This window comes from Cibotium barometz, chromosome 2 (genome assembly GCF_041138505.1).
Source record: "Cibotium barometz isolate CiBa-2024 chromosome 2, ASM4113850v1, whole genome shotgun sequence".
Classification (NCBI taxonomy): Eukaryota; Viridiplantae; Streptophyta; class Polypodiopsida; order Cyatheales; family Cibotiaceae; genus Cibotium; species Cibotium barometz.
This window is the reverse complement of record NC_141047.1, coordinates 58,631,147-58,653,653: the sequence shown is the minus strand read 5'-3', so window position 1 is coordinate 58,653,653 and position 22,507 is coordinate 58,631,147. Positions and strand designations below refer to the sequence as shown.

The 22,507-nt window shown below is 46.6% G+C and overlaps 3 protein-coding genes and 1 pseudogene across 6 annotated transcripts in view; 2 read left to right on the top strand and 2 right to left on the bottom strand.

The window, feature by feature from the left end:
- The window catches only part of LOC147641275 (uncharacterized), a 93,123-nt gene that overhangs the window by 65,433 nt on the left and 5,183 nt on the right, over window positions 1–22,507 (top strand). For all 4 annotated transcript variants that reach the window (XM_086820004.1, XM_086819997.1, XM_086820011.1 and 1 more), the window contains one exon: window positions 8,448–8,504. In XM_086820004.1, the coding sequence (XP_086676130.1) occupies window positions 8,448–8,504 (57 nt within the window). The remainder of the gene's footprint in view (window positions 1–8,447; window positions 8,505–22,507) is intronic.
- Window positions 2,197–4,283, top strand: LOC147641278 (uncharacterized; annotated as a pseudogene).
- Window positions 9,210–10,568, bottom strand: LOC147641277 (uncharacterized). The gene has a single exon (XM_086820026.1). It carries the CDS (start codon window positions 10,199–10,201, stop codon window positions 9,425–9,427), a length of 777 nt encoding a protein of 258 aa, XP_086676152.1. The 5' UTR covers window positions 10,202–10,568; the 3' UTR covers window positions 9,210–9,424.
- On the bottom strand, window positions 11,093–11,934 carry LOC147641276 (uncharacterized). The gene has a single exon (XM_086807988.1). The coding sequence runs from the start codon at window positions 11,780–11,782 to the stop codon at window positions 11,093–11,095; it is 690 nt and encodes a 229-aa protein (XP_086664114.1). The 5' UTR covers window positions 11,783–11,934.

Here is a 22,507-nt window from a genome sequence, read left to right as displayed (position 1 = left end):
GCAGTCGTACGCCATATGAACCTATTCGTATGGTTCCGTACGATGCGTAAATGAGGCATCCTTGAGCCATTTTTTGCTCAAGCATGAATTCTTGAGTGCTCTCTCTCTCTCTCTCTCTCTCTCTCTCTCTCTCTCTCTCTCTCGACTTGAACTCAATATTAGAGCTTGTTACAAGCTTTCAAGCCTTCGACTTTCATCCTTGAGGATCTCTCTCACTCTCTTAGAATGTGACATAGCCTTGAGACTCTCTCTCACCTAGAGTCTTGAGCAATGAGTTCTCTCTTACTCTTGAGTCTCTTAACCTTCAACCCTCTACTATCTACTCTCTAGGCTCTAGCCTTTCAACTCAAGACTCTCTCTCTCTCTCTCTCTTATCTACATAACATTGTACACATTTATTATCATCCATAATCTGGCATTCCATTCAAGCCTTGAGCCCTTGACTCTTATGGTTTAGCACATAAATACATCTATTTACTATTGTGGAAGTCTCTCTCTCTCTCTCTCTCCCCCGCCTGCGCCCACCCCTCTCCCGCCTGCGCCCACCCCTCCCCCTTTCGCTTCGTTGTTCGCCACCCTGCCCCCCTTCGCCCCTGCGCCGCCCTGCCCTCTGTTCACCCCTTCGCCGGCTCCCCCCTCTTCGCTGCCCGCCTGCCCCCCTTTCGCTTCGTTGTTCGCCGCCCTACCCCCCTTCGTCCCTGCGCTGCCTTGCCCTGCCCTCTTCGTTGTTTGCCTGCCTGTCTTCCCGCCTCTCTTCTCCCACCCACCCTTCCTTAGGCCCCCAAGGCAGCAACATAACTCTCTTCTCCTCTCTTTCCCCTTTTCCCCCCTTTTCCCTACATGACTTGACCCCCCCCCCCCCCCCCCCCCCCCCCCCCCCTTGTTGCTGCTGTTTTGCTCCTGTGTCATGGATTAATTTTCAGTCCATTGGCTGTGGGAATGCAAAAAGTCATGACCAAGACCGGGTTTAAAGAGGAGCTCCTGAAGGTGGAGGACAAGCTCGGCACAATTATCAAAGAAAACAAGAAGATGGTCGACTCTTCCGTCACCGCAATCATAAACCGCCTCTCCAAACTCGAGAAGGGATTTGACAAAATCCAAGAGCTCGAAGAGAGATCTTCCAAGGAAGAGGCTGAGATTTCAGCTTTAAAGGAGGAACTAGTGTAGGCCAAATTGCATGCTAAGAGTCAAGCGGCTGAAATCTCAGCCCTCAAAAAGGAGTTGGCAGCCACTTCAAAAAGCAATCTTGAGGATGGAAAATTTCAGCCCTCCTTTCTTGAAGAGCTGAATACCATCAAGGAACAAATGAGGATCATTCGAGAGGAGAAGGAGCAACATAAAGAGAAGACATCTTCATGGGTGGAGGTGATCACAAAGACACAAAAGAAGATGGACGAGGCGGAGAAATGGATCGAGGTCGCCAAGAAAGGGAAAGGTAAAGAATCGCCACCCATCCCCACTCCCACCATCATCAACATGACCCTTGAAGAGGAGCAAAGGAGGAAGACCCGGGCCTTACATGTACAAGTGTCCGGTCTAAAAGACCATGATGATGCGGAAGGGGAAACCAAGGAGCTCTTCTCTATGATGGGCATTGAAGCCACGCACACAAAGGCATGGAGAGTGGGAAAGAAGAGAGAAGGTAGTGGTGGCGAATCTTCTAAGGAGAGAGCACTTATCATTCGTTTCTCGTCCATGGAAGCGAAGAAGGACTTCTTGAAGAGACGTCCTACACTCAAGAAGACGGGAATATTTCTTGGAGATGACCTCACACTCTCGCAACTTGCCCACATGAAAGAAGTTATGCCAGAGATAAGGGCAGCCCGAGAGAAAGGGAAAGTGGCCTTCTATAGAGATGGTAGAGTGGTGATTATGGAGAGGCGCTCTTCATGACGGCGCGAGACCTATGGGACTACACTCAAAGTTGCTACTTGGAATTGTAATGGATCTCTACGTCTTGATGTAGGGGCTTTTGAGGATAGTTTCACTGGGAGGGACATCATCTTCTACTGTGAGACGCATCAGGCTCCTGGACAGTCCACGCCACATGTTAGTGGATACCGATGGCAGACAGCTTGTAGACAGGAGACTCGTTCAGAGCATAGAGGACGGGGCTCAGGAGGAGTGACAGTATTGTTTAGAGAGGAGCTACAGCCATTGATACATATAGTCCGCAGAGATGAGCAGGCTAGGTACATGTGGGTTAGACTGAGGGCAGAGACGGGCAGATATCTCTACATTGCTATATGCTATTTTGCTCCTAGTACATCAGTGTATGCATCACCTAGCGGGTAGTCTCCCTTTTCTATTTTGGATGATGACATTTGGGAGTTCTCCAGGGATGGTGATATCATTCTCTTGGGGAACTTCAATGCCGAGACCGCCCATAACTAGACAGTATTTTATGATACCTCAGAGGAGATGTTGAGGGAGCTTGATGTCAAGGATATGGGCCTATCTAGACTCTCACAGGATGAGGAACATACAGTGTATGGGCGGTATTTGATAGACATGGGGACTGCACATGGATTGGCCATCCTGAATGGCCTACAGAGATTCCCGACATCGGGCGGTCTCACTTGCTTTCCACATAGGCACGGTGCTAGTACAGTGGACTATGTTATGGCTCAGCCCAATCTCATTCCCTCTTTTCAGGATTTTATGGTAGGCACTAGGCCGGTTGGAATAGCAGTGGATCATGCTATCTTGTCCTTCACTCTTACATTTCAGTTCAGCACCGCTCCATTGGGACAGGTCTCCACACACACTCGTTATACCTTTACGAGGGAGACTGACACCGTGTACACGGATGAGATATACAGACGCTTATGTGCCGAGGCGCCAGGACGGCCATTAGATGAGCTCACTCAGATATTGATAGATACACTTCATGCTGCAGCATCAGAGGCATATCCCCATAGTCAGCCTACACGGAGACGATCTGGGAACATGTCCCAGAACAGTTGGTATGATGAGGAGTGCAGAGAGATGAGGATCAGATTACAGAGAGAGGTGCTCATGGGTGTTACCACTCACAGACAGTCACGGATTACCTTCCGGCACCTAGTGCGACGGAAGAAGAGGGCTTATCTTGCTCAGTTAGAGAGGGATTTGTATCAGTTATTTATGAGTCAGGACTCAGGCGAGGCATGGAGACTATTCCATGAGCATTCACCATCACCAGCCATTACCTCCACAGAGATTTGGGGTGAGTATGCAGCATCCCTGTACACAATAGCAGGACAGCCGCCCCTGCCAGACCCATCGGAGCCATGCCCAGAGACATGTGCTTTCTTTACTGCTGAGATGGTAAGGAAAGCTATTGACAGGATGAGGACTGGGAGAGCATATGATCATGATGGTTTGGTAGCAGAGCACTTTATTCATGCCAGAGATATGCTTGCAGAGCTTATTGCTATGATGTTTAACCGAGTCATGTGTGAGGGTTTTCCTGAGACTTGGAATATGTCCACGATTGTGCCTATCTTCAAGTCAGGGGATCCCATGCTTCCTGGGAATTATCGTACCATCATGATTGGTCACACATTGGCTAGATTATATGCATCTATTCTTGAGCAGGAGTTGAGTAGATGGGCAGAGAGAGAGAGGGCATACATGCATCAGGGCAGGCAAGGTTCAGGAGAGGTTTCTCCACTCTTGACCATATCTTGACACTCAGAGCTATTATTGAGGAGGGCAGATTATATGGTAGGAGGATTTATTGTTGCTTTGTGGATTTCCGCAAAGTTTTTGACACAGTACCGAGAGCCAGACTGATGCGCAGACTACAGGAGATGGGAGTGCCCACAGAGCTAATTTGGGGAATCATGGCTTTATACAGGACAGTTGTGGGGCAGGTACGTACTACTCAGGGTATATCAGAGATGGTTCACTCCACTATTGGGGTGAAACAGGGCTGCCCCCTTTCTCCCACCTTATTTGGGATATACGTGGATGAGGTTTCAGACTATGTAGAGCGGGAGGGTGACAGAGGAGCACAGCTAGCAGGGACATGGATTCTGCTGTTATTGTATGTTGATGATATTGTGCTGATCTCAGATTCTCCAGAGGGGATGCAGTGTCATTTGGATGCATTGCACACATTTGCACAAGACAGTGGATTGTCTGTTAACCTTGGTAAAACCAAGGTGATGGTGTTTAACACCACAGCACAGTGGGTTAGGAGGTCAGTACCCACCTTTACATTGGTCAGGAGACAGTGGAGTATGCAGATGCATATACTTACCTTGGTGTGGTTTTCAGTGGCCCACTATTTTCCTTGAGGAGAGCAGCGGAGACTAGATTGACCAGAGCTTATGCAGCATTGGGGAGACTAGAGAGGATGTGTTCGCAGGTTCAGTTTCAGGAACCTCGAACAAAGCTCTGGCTCTTTGACACTTTGGTCACTTCAGCCATGCTGTATGGAGTGGAGATATGGGGACCCTCAGTAGATCACCACAGCTGAGCTGGTAGCACTGATGGATGGAGACATATGGAGAGGCCCTTGGTTTCTATGATTTCTCGAATGATTAGGGCCAAGGCCTCCGTACCACATGATATTATCCGTGCAGAGATGACTGCCCCCCCATTGGTAGTAGAGGCACTCACTCGATCAGTCTCCTTTATACATAGCACTTGGGCTCTCCCTAGAGACATATGCTCGCTTAGCCCTGGAGTCTTCACGACAGTTGTCATCACTGGGAGGGAATTACTCTTCAGAGAGCAGAGACACTCAAAGCCCGCAGGAGACAGAGGACACCTGGCTTTTGGACACCACGCCTATACCAGAGAGAGATGATAGAGATCAGAGCTCAGTTTCACAGGGAGGGTGCGGAGCGATTGGCTCGCTTCAGAGCACACCCAGGCATGTTCTTCAGGGAGCTGTGGACACCCCAATCTCTACGTCGACAAGGCGTTGTCTCTCTTTGAGAAAGGCAAGTGACCCACTCACACTACCCGTGGCTTCAGCTAGGGTGGGGGTGGCTTGCCTCTTTGGTGGCCCATGTGACTCAGCTCTTGGTCTCTTCGAAGAGCCGGAGCCCGAGCCCGAGGCGGAAGCACATACGGAAGCGGAGGCAAAGGCGGCCGGAGAGGATGTCTCTATGATGATATCCTCATGTATTGATGACAATGGAGCTCTACTAGGGACACCTCTCATGTTCTTTATGATGTCGTCGGAAACACTTTAAGGGACTTGCTTGCATGGCGCAACTTGTCCCCCAATCTTTGCAAGATGTTGAAGAAGCCTTGTTGCACAACTTGTGTGTTGCTTGGAGCAATACTTACATCTCCACCGATAGGATTTGGATTTCCCCTCATCCCTCTCCACATCTATGCAATGCAAGTTGAAGGCTTCATGCTTTTCCCTCATGGTGAAGAATCAAGATTTAAGAAGGGGACCTCTAAGAGAGAGAGAGAGAGAGAGAGAGAGAGAGAGAGAGAGAGAGAGAGATTTTATTAACGTCTTCCAAAAGACCGAACTCGGCCTATGAGACAAATCGGTGTTACTTGAATGGGGTATCCTCTATCATCCCATCAAAATGAAAAAGTACTGAACTAAAAAGCTGAATCTGGGTGTGCAATAAGTACAATGAGTGGGGGAGGGGATGGAGCTCTACTAATAGGAGAATGCAAAGCTATATGCATGAAGTATACAATCATGATATGCAACCTAGCTAGCTCCATCTTGTACCATACTGGGGGTATTAAATGGTATACATCTGGAGAGGCGCTCTTCATGACGGCGCGAGACCTATGGGACTACACTCAAAGTTGCTACTTGGAATTGTAATGGATCTCTATGCCTTGATGTAGGGGCTTTTGAGGATAGATTTATTTCATGTGCATGTCACCCAACCGCATGTGCTCGAATTCTAGAAGTGGATAATCTGGGAAATTTTCCTTACCTGTTCTGTTCGAGATTTTCATCACTTCGAGTACCTCCTTACCCATTACCCACACCTGGCACATTTTCTTCCCGCGTGTCGCGTGGAATCTTTGAACACCCTTCTCTGTGCACGAACCCCGGTTCGCTTTTTGTGCGAGCGAGTTATCCCAGGTTACACGCCTTTGACTCCCCGGGCCACTCCCGTCAGAGGAGGATTTCATTCCCGACACAAAGGAGGTTCTAACTCCAGCAGAAGTGGAGGATTTCGACCCCGAAGACGAGCATCCAGCCTCCACTTCTCCACACTATCATCACGGGTGGTCTTTTCCAGCCTCTCCACAATACTCCCTCTGACTTCTTACAATGACGGATTCTGTTTCTCCGGATGTCGCACTCGATATCTCTCCAGATATGTTGATGGACTTTGAGATGCGAGCTCTTCAAGAACAAATGGCCAATTTACAACAAGCCTTCTCCGAGGGTTTGACAGCTATGCAGTCTTAGATGGCAACTCTGAAGCAGCAGCAGCGACAGCGCGCGACTTCCAGGAGGACTCCTCGTCCCAGGCGATCACCCTCTCCACCCTCTTCGTCCGGCTCGGTGGACCAGCCCGACGAGCCACTACCGCCCCCACTATTGGAGGAAGGGCAACATAGCCGGAGCAATCCGTAGCTTCTTGGTCCTCATATCAAATATATCTTTCCATCTCAGGTTCGCAACCGGCACGCTTCTCCGGCAGTAACAATAACCGTGATCGGCTCCCAGACCTGATCGTCGCAAAAATGACCGACACGACTCCAGGCGCGATATTTCTTCAGGGCAATAAGCTTCGACTTCGGCTTCTTCCTCTTCTCACCCTGGCCGCTCTGGTCTTTGCACCATATGTTCTGGCAACCACCGGTGGTATGAATGCCCTCAGCGCCTGAAACCCTCCAGTACTCCGCGCAATTCACAGATTGATTGTCCTCCTGCTGAGCATGGTACACCTCCAGTTCTGGACAAAGGCAAGCAGCACGCTTGTGCAGTTCATGTATCCAGCGATGTGAGTTCCTTGATGTTGAATACTCGTAGTAGTCATCCTGTTCCAATCAACCTCTCCAATAAGGTTCTCAGTCTCTTGGGTTTCATTGGCGACTACCCGATCAATGTGTTGGTGGATAGCGGATGCTCCACAAATTTTGTGGGAACTTCTTTGGTTCGTAAGCTTCGTCTGCAGACTCAACATAGCGTCAGCGGTTTTCAAGTAGAACTTGCAGAGCAGATGGTTCTTTCTTGGAGTGCAACAAAAAGGTTCAAGAACTTCAGTTCCAGATTCAGGATTACCAGGATCACCTTAATTTTTTGGTGATGCCATTGTCTCACTATGAAGACAGGCTTCAAAACAGCAGTGAAAACACTGCTGTAATCGCAAAAATCAGCACCCAGCAGTGCACGCGTTCGCGACAAAACCGCTCCGAGGACCACCGATCACCCTGTCGAGGCCAAAGGAGGAGAAGACGCTGCTGAAAAAATGCTGCAGAAGCAGAAAACGCTGATGTTGCAGTAGGCTGAAAAACGCTGGTGAAGAAACGCTGATGGAGCAAAAAAAACACTGATGAAGCAAAAATGCAGAGGCTGAATCTGCTGCTGAAAGCGCTGATGCAGAAAAAAACGCAGGTCTACAGTTGAAGACCCAGCGATGATACCATGTGAGAGAGTGTGTGGGCGACAGCGGAAGCAAGAGAATGGTCAGCTGCCCTCCTGTGCTGTAAGCGGTGTATGGCCCTCTCAACCATCTCTGCTGTGAAGAAAATGGAGCATATGGGACGTGGCTGAGGTGGTAGTGGGATGGGGGGCTGCCCGGATATCTCGTATGATCTCTCTGCATAATCATGCCACACATGTGGGTCCTCGATGGGTGTGGTCGGGCGTGGCTCGCGAAGAGTGCGCCATGCTGTCGCGCTATCCATACTCATGAATAAGCGGTACAACTCGAGCTCCTGGGCCTCCTCAAATGCTCGCCGCTTCCGGCGTGTCAATGTCTTCATTTGCCTCCTAGCCTCTCTCTCTCTCTCTGTGATCTCTCCAAGGACTCGTCGAGCATGGATATGTCGGTAAAGCTCTCTGCACTCCTCATCATACCATCGGTTCTCGGGCAAAGTCCCGGGAGGGGGTGTGCGTCTTGTGTGTGTAGTAGTATGTGGAAAGGAGCTAATGGCTGAGGTGTGGAGGACCGAGGAGATATGTGATGTGAGAACTGAGAGTGGTGTGGACGGGTGGAGGAGGCAAAGGCCGTGCTCAACCTCGGTCGAGTAGAGAGAGGCTAGCTCATGTGTAAAGTGAATGGTGGTATGTGGGGTGCGTGGGGTAGGGGGAGAGAGAGAGAGAGAAAGAGAGAGAGAGAGAGAGAGATCAAATGTGATATTATCATCTTCAGAAGGCCAAAATGTATGAGACTTAAAGTTACAACTCTTTGATGTAGTGCAAGTGCGTGGAAAAATAGAAAACAAGAGTGTGTGGATGACATTATATTGATGTGTGTAGCTAACAAAGCATTTTTATTGTTTTACTGTTTTGCAAGGAGATGTGGAGGAGCACCACCATGACGAGGAGGCGGCATGGCCACTAGATGAGGGTGGTAAGCTTTCTCTTGTATGCTGAGAGAAATAAAATGAAATGATATGCTATGCACTTTAAGTATATGCAATGCTCTTTAAGTATATGCAATGCAAATGATATGCTATGCACTTTAAGTATATAGATGTACTCGATGCGAAATAGCATATGGCAATGTAAAGAAGTCTTCCTCTCTCAGCTCTCAGCCTTACCCACATGTATCTTGCCTAGTCATCTCTCCGAACATTATGCAATATTGATTGTAGCTCGTCTCTGAAAAGAACCCCTACACCACCTGACCCTCTGCCGCCCAATCTCGTCTCCGTGTGGCATGCTGTCTCCCATCTGTACCCCAACACATGTAGCATCAATTGGGGAGGGCTCTCGTGAGTCTCTGAATAAAAAACAAGGTATATGTCTCTGAAGTTGTCCTCAAATGCACCTACATCCAATCTAACTGATTCATTGCAGTTTCAAGCAACTATCTTTGGTGTGGTCCCATAGGCCTCACACTGTCATATGAGGAGTGCTGCTCTAGTATTACCACCTTGCCATCTCTACAAAATGCAATATTTGCCCTCTCTCTTGCTGCCTTGATTTGTGGCATGACCTCTTGCATGTGCGCAATCTCTGAGAGAGTAAGATCGTTACCCAAAAATATGCCTGTCTTCTTTGAGAGAGAGAGAGAGAGAGAGAGAGAGAGAAAGAAAGAAAGAAAGATATATTAACGTCCTGTCGAGGCCAAAGCTGACCTATAGGACAGATCAGAATACATCTTTGGTTACAATCCACTTCGGGGTATCGGTTAAAGAAAAGTGCATGTGGGATCAAAAAGAAACTAACTTCAAAGCTCTCATGACTCATGAGAGTTACATGTTACAATGGTAAAATCACCATGTGCTTAATGTGATTAGATATGTATAAGTATCAAGTTCATGTCCTTCAAAAGGAGGGTGGACCTTTAAAATCTTTGATGATAGCTTTTCCTCCTCTATAGACCGCCCACTTCCCTTGTTTCCTTGCTTCTCTGACTTTGGCCAGTTCCCCCGCTCTATTCTTTAGTTGTAGTGGGGTCAACTCATCAGAAATCCACACCGAGGTACCTTGCAATGATTTAGTCTGCTTCATTACCTTGATCTTATCAATCATATCATAGTATCGAACCCTAGCCTGTTTCCCTTTAATTTGAATGTCAGTTGGGTCACCAAGGTCTATAAAAGGTACCACTTTAGTGAGTCGTTCCTTTATGATATCTACATCCAAGATGTATCCCTCTAGCTGTTCATCTGTGTTGGTACCTACTGACCAATCTTCTGGCAAGCCCCCAATTCGAACAAAAGTTTCCAGGCTTTTGACCCTTTCATTTTCTTTCAGGACTGACAGTACTTCACTGACAAAGTTCTCTGATTTTACCTGAGTTTTTGTGCTTTCTTGTTGTGTTTCCTGTATTTTTTGGGTTGCTTCTTGGGCTGCTTCCTGAATCTCCTGCTTGTTCTTGATGTCCTGCAATTGAGCTTCGAGGCCAGCAATCCTTGTTTCTTGACTGGCAATCTTTGTTTCCTTGTGTGTCAGCTCAGTTTTGAGGGTGGAGACCTCCTGCTGCAATTTCTTCAGTTCTCCCATGATGAAGATCTCCCATGGGGATTGAGGTTTGATAAGGGGTGGAAGGGGGGGTGGGTTCGAGGCCATGGTTGCAAATGACTTCAGTTTAGGGGCCATGTTGTATCACGGGGGTGCTGAAAATAGCCCACAGGGAGCCCCCCCCCTCCCCCTCAGGGGGGTACTGAATTTAAACCCTACTCAAGAGAGGGTAAGGGCGAGCAGAGGAGCAGAGGAGGGGGCTGCTACTACAGCGGCGACGGGAGGGGCAGGCCCTGCTGCAGCGGCGACGGGAGAGAGAGAGAGAGAGAGGAAGTGACGGGGAGAGAAGCGGCGACGGGAGGGGCAGGCCCTGCTGCAGCGGCGACGGGAGAGAGAGAGAGAGAGAGGAAGTGACGGGGAGAGAGAGAGAGAGAGAGAGGAAGTGACGGGGAGAGAAGCGGCGACGGGAGGGGCAGGCCCTGCTGCAGCGGCGACGGGAGAGAGAGAGAGAGAGAGGAAGTGACGGGGAGAGAAGCGGCGACGGGAGGGGCAGGCCCTGCTGCAGCGGCGACGGGAGAGAGAGAGAGAGAGAGAGGAAGTGACGGGGAGAGAGAGAGAGAGAGAGAGAGAGAGGAAGTGACGGGGAGAGAAGCGGCGACGGGAGGGGCAGGCCCTGCTGCAGCGGCGACGGGAGAGAGAGAGAGAGAGAGGAAGATTTTATTAACGTCTTCCAAAAGACCGAACTCGGCCTATGAGAGAAAATGAAAATGAAATGATATATTAAACGTCTTCAAAAGGCCAAAATGATCTATGAGACCAAGATGTTACAAAGTGGTGAATCTGATACAATGTCTGGGTACAAAAGGAAAAAAAAATTGAAAGCTGAAAGCTAAATAGCTAAACCACTAATCATCTCTAGCTGGAACTGTGGGAGATAGCTAAAAACAATGACTGAGTATACTGATACAATATAATGGGGACTAATACAATGTAATGAGGAAAAGGGGAGAGGGTGCATGATCATCAATATCATAGGATCTGCAGCATCGGTCGCCAGCGGATCTCCTCGATATCCTCCATAGTCAATACTCTGACTGGACGTCTCGCATGCCGAGATAGGGCAATCCGGATCCTCTGCCACAGCCTTTGTCGATGCCGTGAGGCCCTCTGTAACTGTGGACGTCTGGATCTCCCTAGCTGAAGCGCTCGATCAACCAGTATGCCTCTCGGCTGGGAGATATCTAAGCTCTGTCGTCGTGACTGCTGCACCTCTGTCTGCCCTGGTGCAAAGAAATTTGTGATCTGTCTTTGGAGGGGTCTCTCTCTTGATCTCCTCAATAGACTCTCTCTGTGTCTACGTAGCTCAGCTAAGAATAATGCAAGACATCTCTGATCCTCAAATCTCATGACTCTGGCCAATGGTCCAAATCCCTCTCTAAACAAGCAGTGAAAGCGACCACGTATCTCGTAGTGCACCGGGCAATGGCATATATAATGTAGCTTTGTCTCAGGCTCCAGGCCACATAAGCGACATATCCTGTCCTCCGCTGGTACTCCTCTAAATCTGCCCATCTCAACCTCTAATTGATGTGAGGAGGTATGTATCTGACCAATGGCACACCGTAGCATATGGGATAAGTGAGGCTCCATAGGGTCTCCTGCCTTGAAGATAGGTACAATGGTAGACATACTCCAAGAATCAGGTAGACCCTCACACATGGCACGGTTGAAAACATCACAGCTAGAAGCTTTGCAAGCAAATCTCTGGCATGTGTAAAATGCTCTGTCTCTAGACCATCATGATTACATGTTCTCCTGGTCCTCATCCTGTCAATTGCCTTTATTACCATCTCAGCAGTAAAGAAAGCATATGTGTGGGGGCATGGTACTGATGGATCTGGCATAGGTGGCTGCCCAGGAACTGTGTATAGAGAAGTTGCATACTGGCCCCAGACCTCCGTAGAAGTGATGGCTCTGCTCCCGATTTTGAAGAGCCACACCCTTTTCCTTGAATGGTCGTGCCTCTTCACTGGTGCCTCTTCACCGATCCGCGATTCTTTCCCAGCAGCCCCTCTCCCCCCCTGGCTGAAACGTTGCTGCCCCTTTCCCTCGCTGGTGGCTGCAACGATGGAAGACTCAAGCCTATTTAAGCCCTTTTGAAACGCCATGCTGCTTGGCTGTCCATCGATTCACATTCAGCCTACTTATAATTATTTAATTGGCCCTTATGTGATGACATGGCAGCCCACACCTAAGCTTTCTCAAAGCCAAGGTTCTAGCGTTAAAATTTCAGCGTGCAAAATACAGCCAGCGTGCAAAATTTTCTCAAAGCCAAGGTTCTAGCGTTAAAATTTCAGCGTGCAAAATACAGCCAGCGTGCAAAATTTTAGTCCCAAGTTCTTCCAGCGTTAAAAAAACAATTCCAGCCCCAAGCGTCAAAAAAGATTCCAGCCCCAAGCGTTAAAAAAAAAACCAACATCAAATTGATGGATTCCAGGGTGGTGCTTGTTTTGTTCAACGCAGCCCTTCTTGCCTCTTCCTCCTGCCCGGTGCTGCTGTCTCTTGCCCATGCAACATGGACCCCGAAGTGCCTGCGCTCGACGGTTGTCACCCCTCCGTGCCTCTCTCGATTGGATTCCTCCTGGCGTCGCTTCTCCCAATTCTTCGGTTCCAGGTACCGATTTATTTCATGTGCATGTCACCCAACCGCATGTGCTCGAACTCCAGAGGGTATCTTCTTTTCGCAGCAGAAGTATGCCCAAACCATTTTGGACCGTTTTCAGATGACCTCATGCAGATCTATTGGCACTCCTCTTGAGGCCGGGGAGAACATATCGAGTGACGATCCGTTACCATTGTTTGATCAGGAGCAGTACCGGAATCTTGTCGGCTGTTTTGTATGGCTTACTTATTCCAGACCAGATATCTGCTTTGTTGTGTCCCTTTTGAGCTCATTTTCCACTAAATCTCGTCAGCGACATTGGCAGTGTGCTACACGTACCCTCAGGTACATCAGCGGCACCTTGGACTATGGCGTGTTCTATGGTCGCTCTCCAAGGGTTGCACTTTACAAGGTTGGTGTGATGCAGATTGGGCCGGCAACCCCGACACTTGGCGCTCTACTACTGGAGTTGTTTTTACACTCGGCTCGAGATCTATTTCATGGAGCAGTAAGCGGCAACCTACTGTTGCGCTTTCTTCCACACAGAGGCAGAGTACAGGGCAGCTAGCTATGCTGCTTGCGAAGCTATTTGCTTACAAGATTACTGGTGGACTTGTGTTTTCCCCAGACTGCTGCTACACTTCTTTCATGCGACAATCAGAGTTGCATTGCTATTGCTAGGAACCCTATCTTTCACGCTCGGACGAAGCACATTGAGGTGCAATACCATTATGTTCGGGAGCGGGTTTTGGCAAGAGAGATACTTTTGGAGTATGTTCCTACAGCAGAGAATGCAGCAGACATCTTCACGAAAGCTGTTCCCAGCGGATTTTGGCTTCACTTCTTCACCTCATCTGTGTCGTCTCAGCATCCAGTGCTGAGAGGGGGTGTTAGAATATTCAACACTGGTGCCTCGACCTAGTGCATTCTTGTATCGCTTGTGTGTGTCCCGGGCTGGCCACCCTTTGCATTTCATCTAGGTTGCATGGCCGGACCACTCAGATTTGGTCCGGCCGGTCACTAATTGGTCCACCCTTATTTTCCCACTTGTATTATTAAATCTCCCCACATTTTCTAGTCGTGTGGATGTCCTACCTCCACATGGGGTCCTATATAAGGACACCACTGGTGGAGCCTTTGTACATGGTCCTTGGTTTCCATAAGGGTAGCTGGAGTTTGAGTCTCTCTTATGGACAAGCAGGTTTTCGCCCTGGTCATAACACCATAGACCATTTGGTTACTCTACGCGTGCTTATGGATGAGAGTCGGCTTGAGGGAGCAACCTTGTATTGCTGTTTTGTGGATTTTAAGAAGGCTTTTGACACCGTACCAAGGGCTGGCTTATGGCAACGCATGCAAGAATTAGGGGTCCCAAATGATCTTTGCATGGGAATTTACAGGATATATCAACGAGTGATGTGCCGCCTCAAAGGTCGCAACAACGAGTATTTGAGAGTAATATGGGGGTCAAACAAGGTTGCCCGCTCTCCCCTACATTATTTGGTTTATGCATTGATAAGCTAGAGGAAATACTTCTCACGGCTATGAATGGAGAGGAAGCCAAAAGCCCGCATATTGGTATATTTGTCATCTTGCTCCTGCTTTATGCAGATGATGTGGTCTTCTTTACATATACTAGGAAACGTATGCAGCAGTTCATGGGGATTCTTGAACGGTTTTGTCAAGATAGTGGTTTGACGGTAAATGTATCAAAAACAAAGCTAATGGCTGTGTGCACCAAGCAATCAAAGACTCCACCAAAAGTATATTATGCAGGAAGTATCTACTTTCAAATACTTGGGGATTGAGGTACCTGCGGATCACAGATGGCATATATGTGTGGAGCGGCGATTAGCGGCAGGGAAAAGCAAGTATTATCACTTTGAAAACGATAGGCGTCTTCCTTGATGAGGCTTTTTGGCTGTATTTTTTGTACTTTTTCCTTCCCAACTCCATATCCAAGCTTGCTAGTGTGTTTTCACTCTCCTACACACTCCCAATGATCGAAATGCAGCAAAAAGTCCTTTCTTTTGCTGTAGTTTTTGGTCTTTTGGCTGAAATCTTAAATTCAGCATTCGTTTCTCAAGTTGAACCATAGGAGAAGCTTTCCCAGGGTTCTATTCATCCTCTTTCGTGAAGGATCATGAGACAGATTGAAGGTTTCAACACTCCAGACTCTTCCATCCTTTGTCATCGGCTCTACTTGCAATTGGTAAGCTTTAATTCTCAATTATGGAAGCAAGTAGGAGGAGGGAGGAGATGTTCACATACCCTGTGTAGTGTTCTCTTGTTCTACGTGCTCTCTTGTATATTGTTACTACCATGTGTTGGTGCAACAATAGAGAGCAGATGGTAGGGAACATGGGCACTTGAGAGGATAGTGTGAATTGTAGATCTTCACTGACAACCATATTGTTTGCAATATTGCATTCATATGCGTTGGTGTGGAAATTCGGTCAGAAATGTCCATGACACTACGTACTTTATTCTCCTAAGATTAATATACTCTATTTGAGAGAAATTACATCTTGTGTTGAGCTTGTTGTCCATTAAATCTTGGTGTATTTAAGTGTGTTGATTAGCCGGTGTGGAATTTCATTGGTATCAGAGCATACTGTTCTATTTCACTTCTATCATGAAAGACGATCACCGCGAACACTAGCTATCTCTAAACTTAGAACACTATGGACAGTCGTGATGTTGAAGATGTCAACACAAGAGGCAGGGACAATGAAATGCATGCTTCGAATGCTTTACAGAAAGAGCAAACTCATGTGGTGTATACGAGGGAACATAAATATGTGGGATAGCCGTCCCGTGGTAAAGAGAAAATGTACGAAGAAGAATCCATGGCCCTAAGGGCTGAACTTACTCGTATGCAAGCTCTTCTTTATGCACAACAAGAAGAATTGAAGCTCTACTGTGAGGATCCATTGGTACATAATCATTTGAAGGCCATGAAAGTTGAATCTTTTATGGATCATGCTATGGCAATGATTGCTCAAGAGTTGCACATGCAACTGAGGGATGCGGCATGTGCATATTTGGCTCATATCAAGGATACCTATGCAGAAAAGGCAACCATTTCACATGTCTTGGTATCCCCACAGGTAGTTGAACAAGAACTTATGTTTAAGAGAATGAATCCTCATGCTATTAGAGAGGATACACTGTGTAGCTTGTTAAGGATGCAATGTTTATGACAGTGGTCAAAATGTATATCAAATGCCATTGCCGGTTGAAAATGTGCATGCACAACACACGTAACATGGATTGCAATTTTTTGTTGGTGGAGGTATTCCGCGTCTCTCTCATGCTACTTATGCTCTCGAGTGTGCTTGTGAGGGAGAAGATATGGGTAAAAATGCACCAATGTGTGTTGAGGGGCCAGCTTTGCCTCATGCTTACACGGCACATGTTTCTATGCCTAATGCATCACCTTTTGTTCCTAAAATGACGCCACTCACAAGGGCTGTTCCAATGGACACATATGCGGGAAAATGTGTTGAGATGGAGGATAATGCATCAAAGTCTCGTGACTTCAAAGCCAGAGACAAATCTGTGAAGTTTGATACATATCATGGAGAATATGATACATTAAAGACACTTTCTTTTGTTGCCTAGTTTGATATTGCTTTTAGTGATGAGGATTTTACTCAAAAATCCATGATCCGACATATAAGCATATTCATGAAAGGTACTACTGCTTATTGGTGGCTTACTGAGAAGCTCTCACGAAATCTTGTTAGATCATGGGAAGAGTTGGAGGAGAGGTTCTATGCCAAGTTCTTGTCTCCCAATGCAATAAATGAGATAACAATGAAGTGGGATTAGGTGAAGCAGAATGAGGGAGAAACGGTGAATGCATGTGCAAAAGTTTTGGAAAGTGTTTTTGGAGGTGTCTCTGAAAGAAGTATATGAGCGAGGGGAAATACTTTACTTGTGATACACTAAGCATATTGCAAATGCATGCCCAAACAAGAAGAAGCATGATAGTGCGAATGCCTCAAAGCCTAATGTGCATATGGTTCCGGATGTGCAGGGCAACAATTCACATGATAGCAAAGATGGGGTTGTATGTAAAGCTTGGGGAGAGCTTAAGGATCAACCCACTTTGTTCGTGTTTAATGATCGTGCAACTGAGAACTTCATATCTACACAGATGGCAGCTACGTTGGGTATTGAAGTGAAGAACATGGGTTCTTAAATTGAAGCAAGGGCTGTCTTTGTTGGTAGATAAGTGCAGGTCATGCGTATTATTGGCAAGTTAAGCATGCACATTCAAGGCTATATTGTGCATGCTTAACTTGCCAATAATACGCATGACCTGCACTTATCTACCATGAAAACTTTCTTGTAGCGTCTTTGAATGGTTGTGATATATTGCTTGGAAAGCCTTGGCACATGTGCATTGATCTATGCAAGGCTTATAAGACCAACAGGATCGCCTTCATGCATAAAGGCCGAGAGCAAGAAGTAATCAAAAGAGTGTTTTTGCGTACTTGAATTTTGCACAAGACCATGTTCAAGGAACCAATGTGCATGTAGGCACTCTTAGTAATGATAGGCTGAAATTCTTGCAAGAGTACAATGATTGTTTTGTTGATGAATTACCAAATGAGTTGCCATCCATACGACCGGAAGATCATCGCATTGATGTTGTGCCGGGTAGCTCACCACCTAATAGGCCGGATGAGATATTTGCAACGGATGCGTATGTAGAGGCTTGAATATTGTGTTTGCTCAGGTGTGGGCAGCCATTGCAAGGTCACAAGACAAACATAAAAAGGTTGCCGACAAGCATAGAAGGCAATTTGATGTCAAAGAGAATGATTGGGTATTGTTGAAATTTGAGAAAGCAAGACTTGCAAAGAGGCTTGGCAAAGAGGGTGCATGCAACCAGGTACTATGGGCCTTTTCGAGTGATCAAGAAGATCAATGAAGTGGCTTTCAGGTTGGCATTGCCTAGTTGTTGACATATACACAATGCTTCTCATGTGAGTCTCCTTCGCAAGTATGTAGGGCCAGAGCTCAGTGAACTGGTCATTGAGGGTCCACCAGAAGTAGATGAGCTTGAGGAGATTTTGTAGCCAGAACAAATTGTGTATCACAAGGAATGCAAGCTTGCATGCAAGGTTATCAGGCTTTACTTTGTGAAGTTTAAGAACTATCTTTCCATTGATGCGAAATGGGTAGATGAAGAGTTCTTTAGAAATTGCCTGCACTTGCTTCAGATGTATTTGGATGCTTTTTAGTTGCGGACAACTGTTTAGAAGCCGAGGGGGATGTCACTATTTGGTTACCCATTGGTCTACCCGTGCTTTCTCATTATGAATGTACATTGGATTGGCGTCCATGGTAGTTGCATATGACGGGGATTGATGCCACTCATGTGACACTGTGGACTTGGCTTTCCGTTGGGACTTGTACCTATGAGTATATGCTTGAGCCTGGAGGATTGATATTCCATTGGGTCTGGTACCTCGTGTACTTGCCTGGAACACATCTATTTTAGTATAGTCTCATGAACGGAGATTGTCCATACCAATGCTGCATTGCATAGCATCTTTATGTGCTTGCTTGCAAATTGAATTTGCATGTTGTTTTCATGCTTGCTTGACCAATGTGTAATTCAAGGTAAGGGGACACCTGCTCGTGAACCGTGCGTATGAAGCTGTTTGTTGACATGGTTATGTGGCATGTGATAGGTGGTACGTATTGGTCAAGACCTAGCCTTAGGAACTAGCATTAATTTATAAGTGAGTGTGTACATACTTCATTAAGTTTTGGACGACCAAAACTCACTTATAAATTATGACCAGTCCTGTGTTCGCGCACACTGATGTCCCGAAGCTCCTCAGACCTTATCCCCTTTGTACAAAGAGAGCAACCAGCCATGTGTCCATCCTAGCTTGGACCACAAGTCACTTGTTCTCTTTGCCCGGTACCCTCTCATCACCTCTCTCTTCTCTCTCCAGAAGTAGGTCCCTTCTGTCATGAGGCCTTTTGGCTGTATTTTCTGCACTTTCTCCTTCCTAGCTTGCACCACAAGTCACTTGTTCTCTTTGCCCGATACCCAGGGTGGACATCTCATCACCTCTCTCTTCCCTCTCTCCAGAAGTAGGTCCCTTCTGTCATGTGTCCATCCTAGCTTGCACCACAAGTCACTTGTTCTCTTTGTCCGGTACCCAGGGTGGACATCTCATCACCTCTCTCTTCCCTCTCTCCAGAAGTAGGTCCCTTCTGTCATGTGTCCATCCTAGCTTCCCTTCTGTCATGTGTGCATCCTAGCTTGCACCACAAGTCACTTGTTCTCTTTGCCCGGTACCCAGGGTGGACATCTCATCACCTCTCTTCCCACTCTCCAGGTCCCTTCTGTCATGAGGCCTTTTGGCTGTATTTTCTGCACTTCTCCTTCCCAACTCCATATTTAAGCTTACTAGTGTGTTTTCCAAGCTTCCAAGAGTGTTTCTAGGTGATATTCACTCTCCTACACACTCCCAGCGACTGAAAGTTAGCAAAACAGTCCTTTCTTTGTGCTGTAATTTTTTGTCTTTTTTTTTGAAAGCCTTAATTGAAGGTTTCAACTCTTAGGACACTTCCATCACGAAGACTTTCGTTGTTGTCATCGACTCTACTTGCAACTGGTAAGCTTTAATGCTTAATTTTATGGAAGCAAGTAGGAGGAGGGAGGAGCAAGACTCCGTTCCGTGTTCACATACTCTGTGTAGTGTTCTTTTGTCCTACGTGCTCTCTTACAGATTGTTACTACTATGTGTTGGTGGAACAATACAGAGAAGATGGTAGGGAACATGGACACGTGAGAGGGTAGTGTGAGTTGCAGATCTTGACCGACAACCATATTGTTTGCAATACTATTTTCATATGCATTGGTATGGAAATCTGGTCAGAAATGCTCGTGACACTATTTACTTAATTCTGCCAAGATTAATCTATTTGAGGGAGGGATCGGACGTTCCAGCTCATTGTGCGTCTCTTGTAAATTCAACAAATTACACCTTGTATTGATCCTGTTGTCCATTAAATCTTGGTGTATTTAAGTGTATTGATTAGCATCGTGTTCAACCAAACATTCCACACCGACTGGTGGAATTACAACCCGTGTGCACTCTGATGTTGCCAATGAAGATCCCATGTAGATAACATTGGAGAATCAATCTCTCTCTTTCTTTCACATCGCCCTCCGGATCCAAAGAGATGTAAAAGGCTAGTTGAAGACTAGAAGGACTAGTCAGCATGGATATATGCCATTGCATCCGCGGAAGTCAACGCAGTAGCTGCCACCTCTGAAGCCTTGGTGTCGTCATCTGATGAAGAACTAGATGCTACCTTCTTTGCTTTACGTTGTGCCTTGTCCTTTTTCTTCACCTCACGTACCTTCATGGTTTGGCCCTTTTTATCATAATACCAACACTTCACCTTTGACTTTGACTTACCCTTCTCTTTTTTCTTTGTGCAGCAAAAGCTTACGCCTCACCTTTACCCACGTGCCCAAACCTTTTGTTGCTCATCTCTTCTTCAAGTAACAGTGTTGAGACCTCCTCAAAATCAAGAGACTTATCCCTATGCCCAATTGTCAAAGAAGTGACAAAACTACGATAAGGAGACAACTTGCTTAAGAGTCTATGCGCCAACTGTGTATTATGAACTTTGGAATCACTGGTCACCAACTTGTCTCTTAATGATGGTCACCAACTTGTCTCATATCATTAAGAGTCAAACCATATAGCTGACTTTCCAAATCGATCACTCTAGCGAGGCTCTTCGTCTCAAACTATCGTTGCAAAATCCAACGTGGTCAGGCAAAGGCTTGAGCATCACGCTCGTTCCAATTTGCAATCAACTGTGAGTCAACTACTACTTCTTCATCAATTGCGCTTTTGTGATCCTCAATGATAAGTCTCCTTCTCAACATGGATGTGAGACTCTTCTTTGGCCCTCCTAGTTTCAACTCCTTGCCGTCAACAAGTTTCCACCGCTTGCAGGCAACAAGCTCACTCTTTCCACAATGGATAGTTGGATCCATCCAACTTGCTTGGCTTTGAGAACCCAATAGGTAGTAGAGATGCCATGCCACAACCCTAAACCAATCCTTATGCAAAAACCTCAACCAATAGTGCAAAGAACCTTGTATTTGCAGCCAAAACAGCACTTGCGGTAGAAAAAACAGCTTACCCCCTTTGTGTTTGAACTGGAAATAGTCCTCCCGGCAACTTGGGCTTGATGAAGAGTTGCACCACACTTGCGTTTTTTTGAACATGGGCTGAATCACCTTCTCCTCCCTCCACGAGATTGTTGGGTCACGGGAGAAGAGCTCTAAATGTCGAGGTAAAGAGGAGTGCTCAAGCATAGCACGGGCCATCACCATGATAGTCCAATTTCGTTCTCTCTGCAACTCCACTATGATGGAGTGTATGCTGTAGTAAGCTGTCTCCAAATGCCCTGATCCTTGCCATATTGTTGATACTCTTGGGATATAAACTCACCCCCTCTGCCAGTCCTGAGAACCTTATCAAAGAATCAGTCTCTTTTTCCACCTCAGTTCTCCAATCACGTAAGTGCTGAAAAGCCTCATCCTTGGTCTTCAAAAAGAAAACCCAAGTAAATTTGGAAAAGTTATCCACCATCACAAGAATGTACAACGCCTTACTCAAAGACGCGGTACTCATCGGATCACATAAGTCTGCATGAACAAGAGCAAGTGATGTCGAAGTGTTAGGGTTAGGGTTCCACAGAGGCAGACACAGAGAATCAGCAGCAGCAAGCAACAAACAGGAGATGGTGATTGATGCTCACACAAGAGATTGCATTGGAATGTGTGGAGCTAGAGAGTCAACTTCATAATATCAAAATACAATAAATATGGTGGTGTCCTTTCACACTAGATATCCAACGGGAAAAACCTGAAGGGATAGTGATGGCTAGTAAGTATGGTGGTGGGTGTCTACGGAAACTCACAAAGATCAGCCATCAATCTCCTCAGCCATACACAATCTACTGTGGCTATAAAGGTTGCCTTGTACTCAGCCTCACAAGTAGATGTGGCAATAGTGGGTTGCCTTTTGCTCAACCATGATATGCATGAATGCCCCAAAAAGAAACAATTCCCATTGGTGGATTGCCGTGTATCATAGTCACCAGCCCAATCGGAATCACTGTAAGCATGTAACGGCAAGCTACTCCCCTCGGGATATACCAAAGCAAGATCCAGGGAGCCCTCAAGATAGCGGAAGATCCACTTCACTGCTTGCCAATGCTTTGTACCTGGATTGTGCATAAATTTGCTGCACTAGTGAATATCTGGGCGTGTGTTTAATAAGTATATGAGGCAGCCCACTGCTTGGCTGTAAACACTCATATCAAAAGGCTCTCCAACATCATACATGCTCAATTTTAGCCCTGGCTCCATCGGAGTAGAGATGAGCTTACAATCTTGAAACCCAAATTTGTGCAACAGCTTTTGAATGTACTTTGATTGTTGTACATAAATCCCATCATTTGTGTGCACAAATTGTATGCCCAAATAATAATGCAATGCTCCCAAATCTGTCCTCTTAAATGACGTTTGCAATTTCAGCTTTGAATGCTAAAATTTTCTCCATATCATTTCCAGTTACCAACATATCATGCACATAAAGAATGAGCATAATCAAAGTGCCATGATCCTCTTTCACATAGAGGGTGCTCTCTGTTGGACTATTTCGAAACCCTACGTGGTCAAATAAGTATGTATCTTCTCATACCAAGCTCGGAGAGCTTGC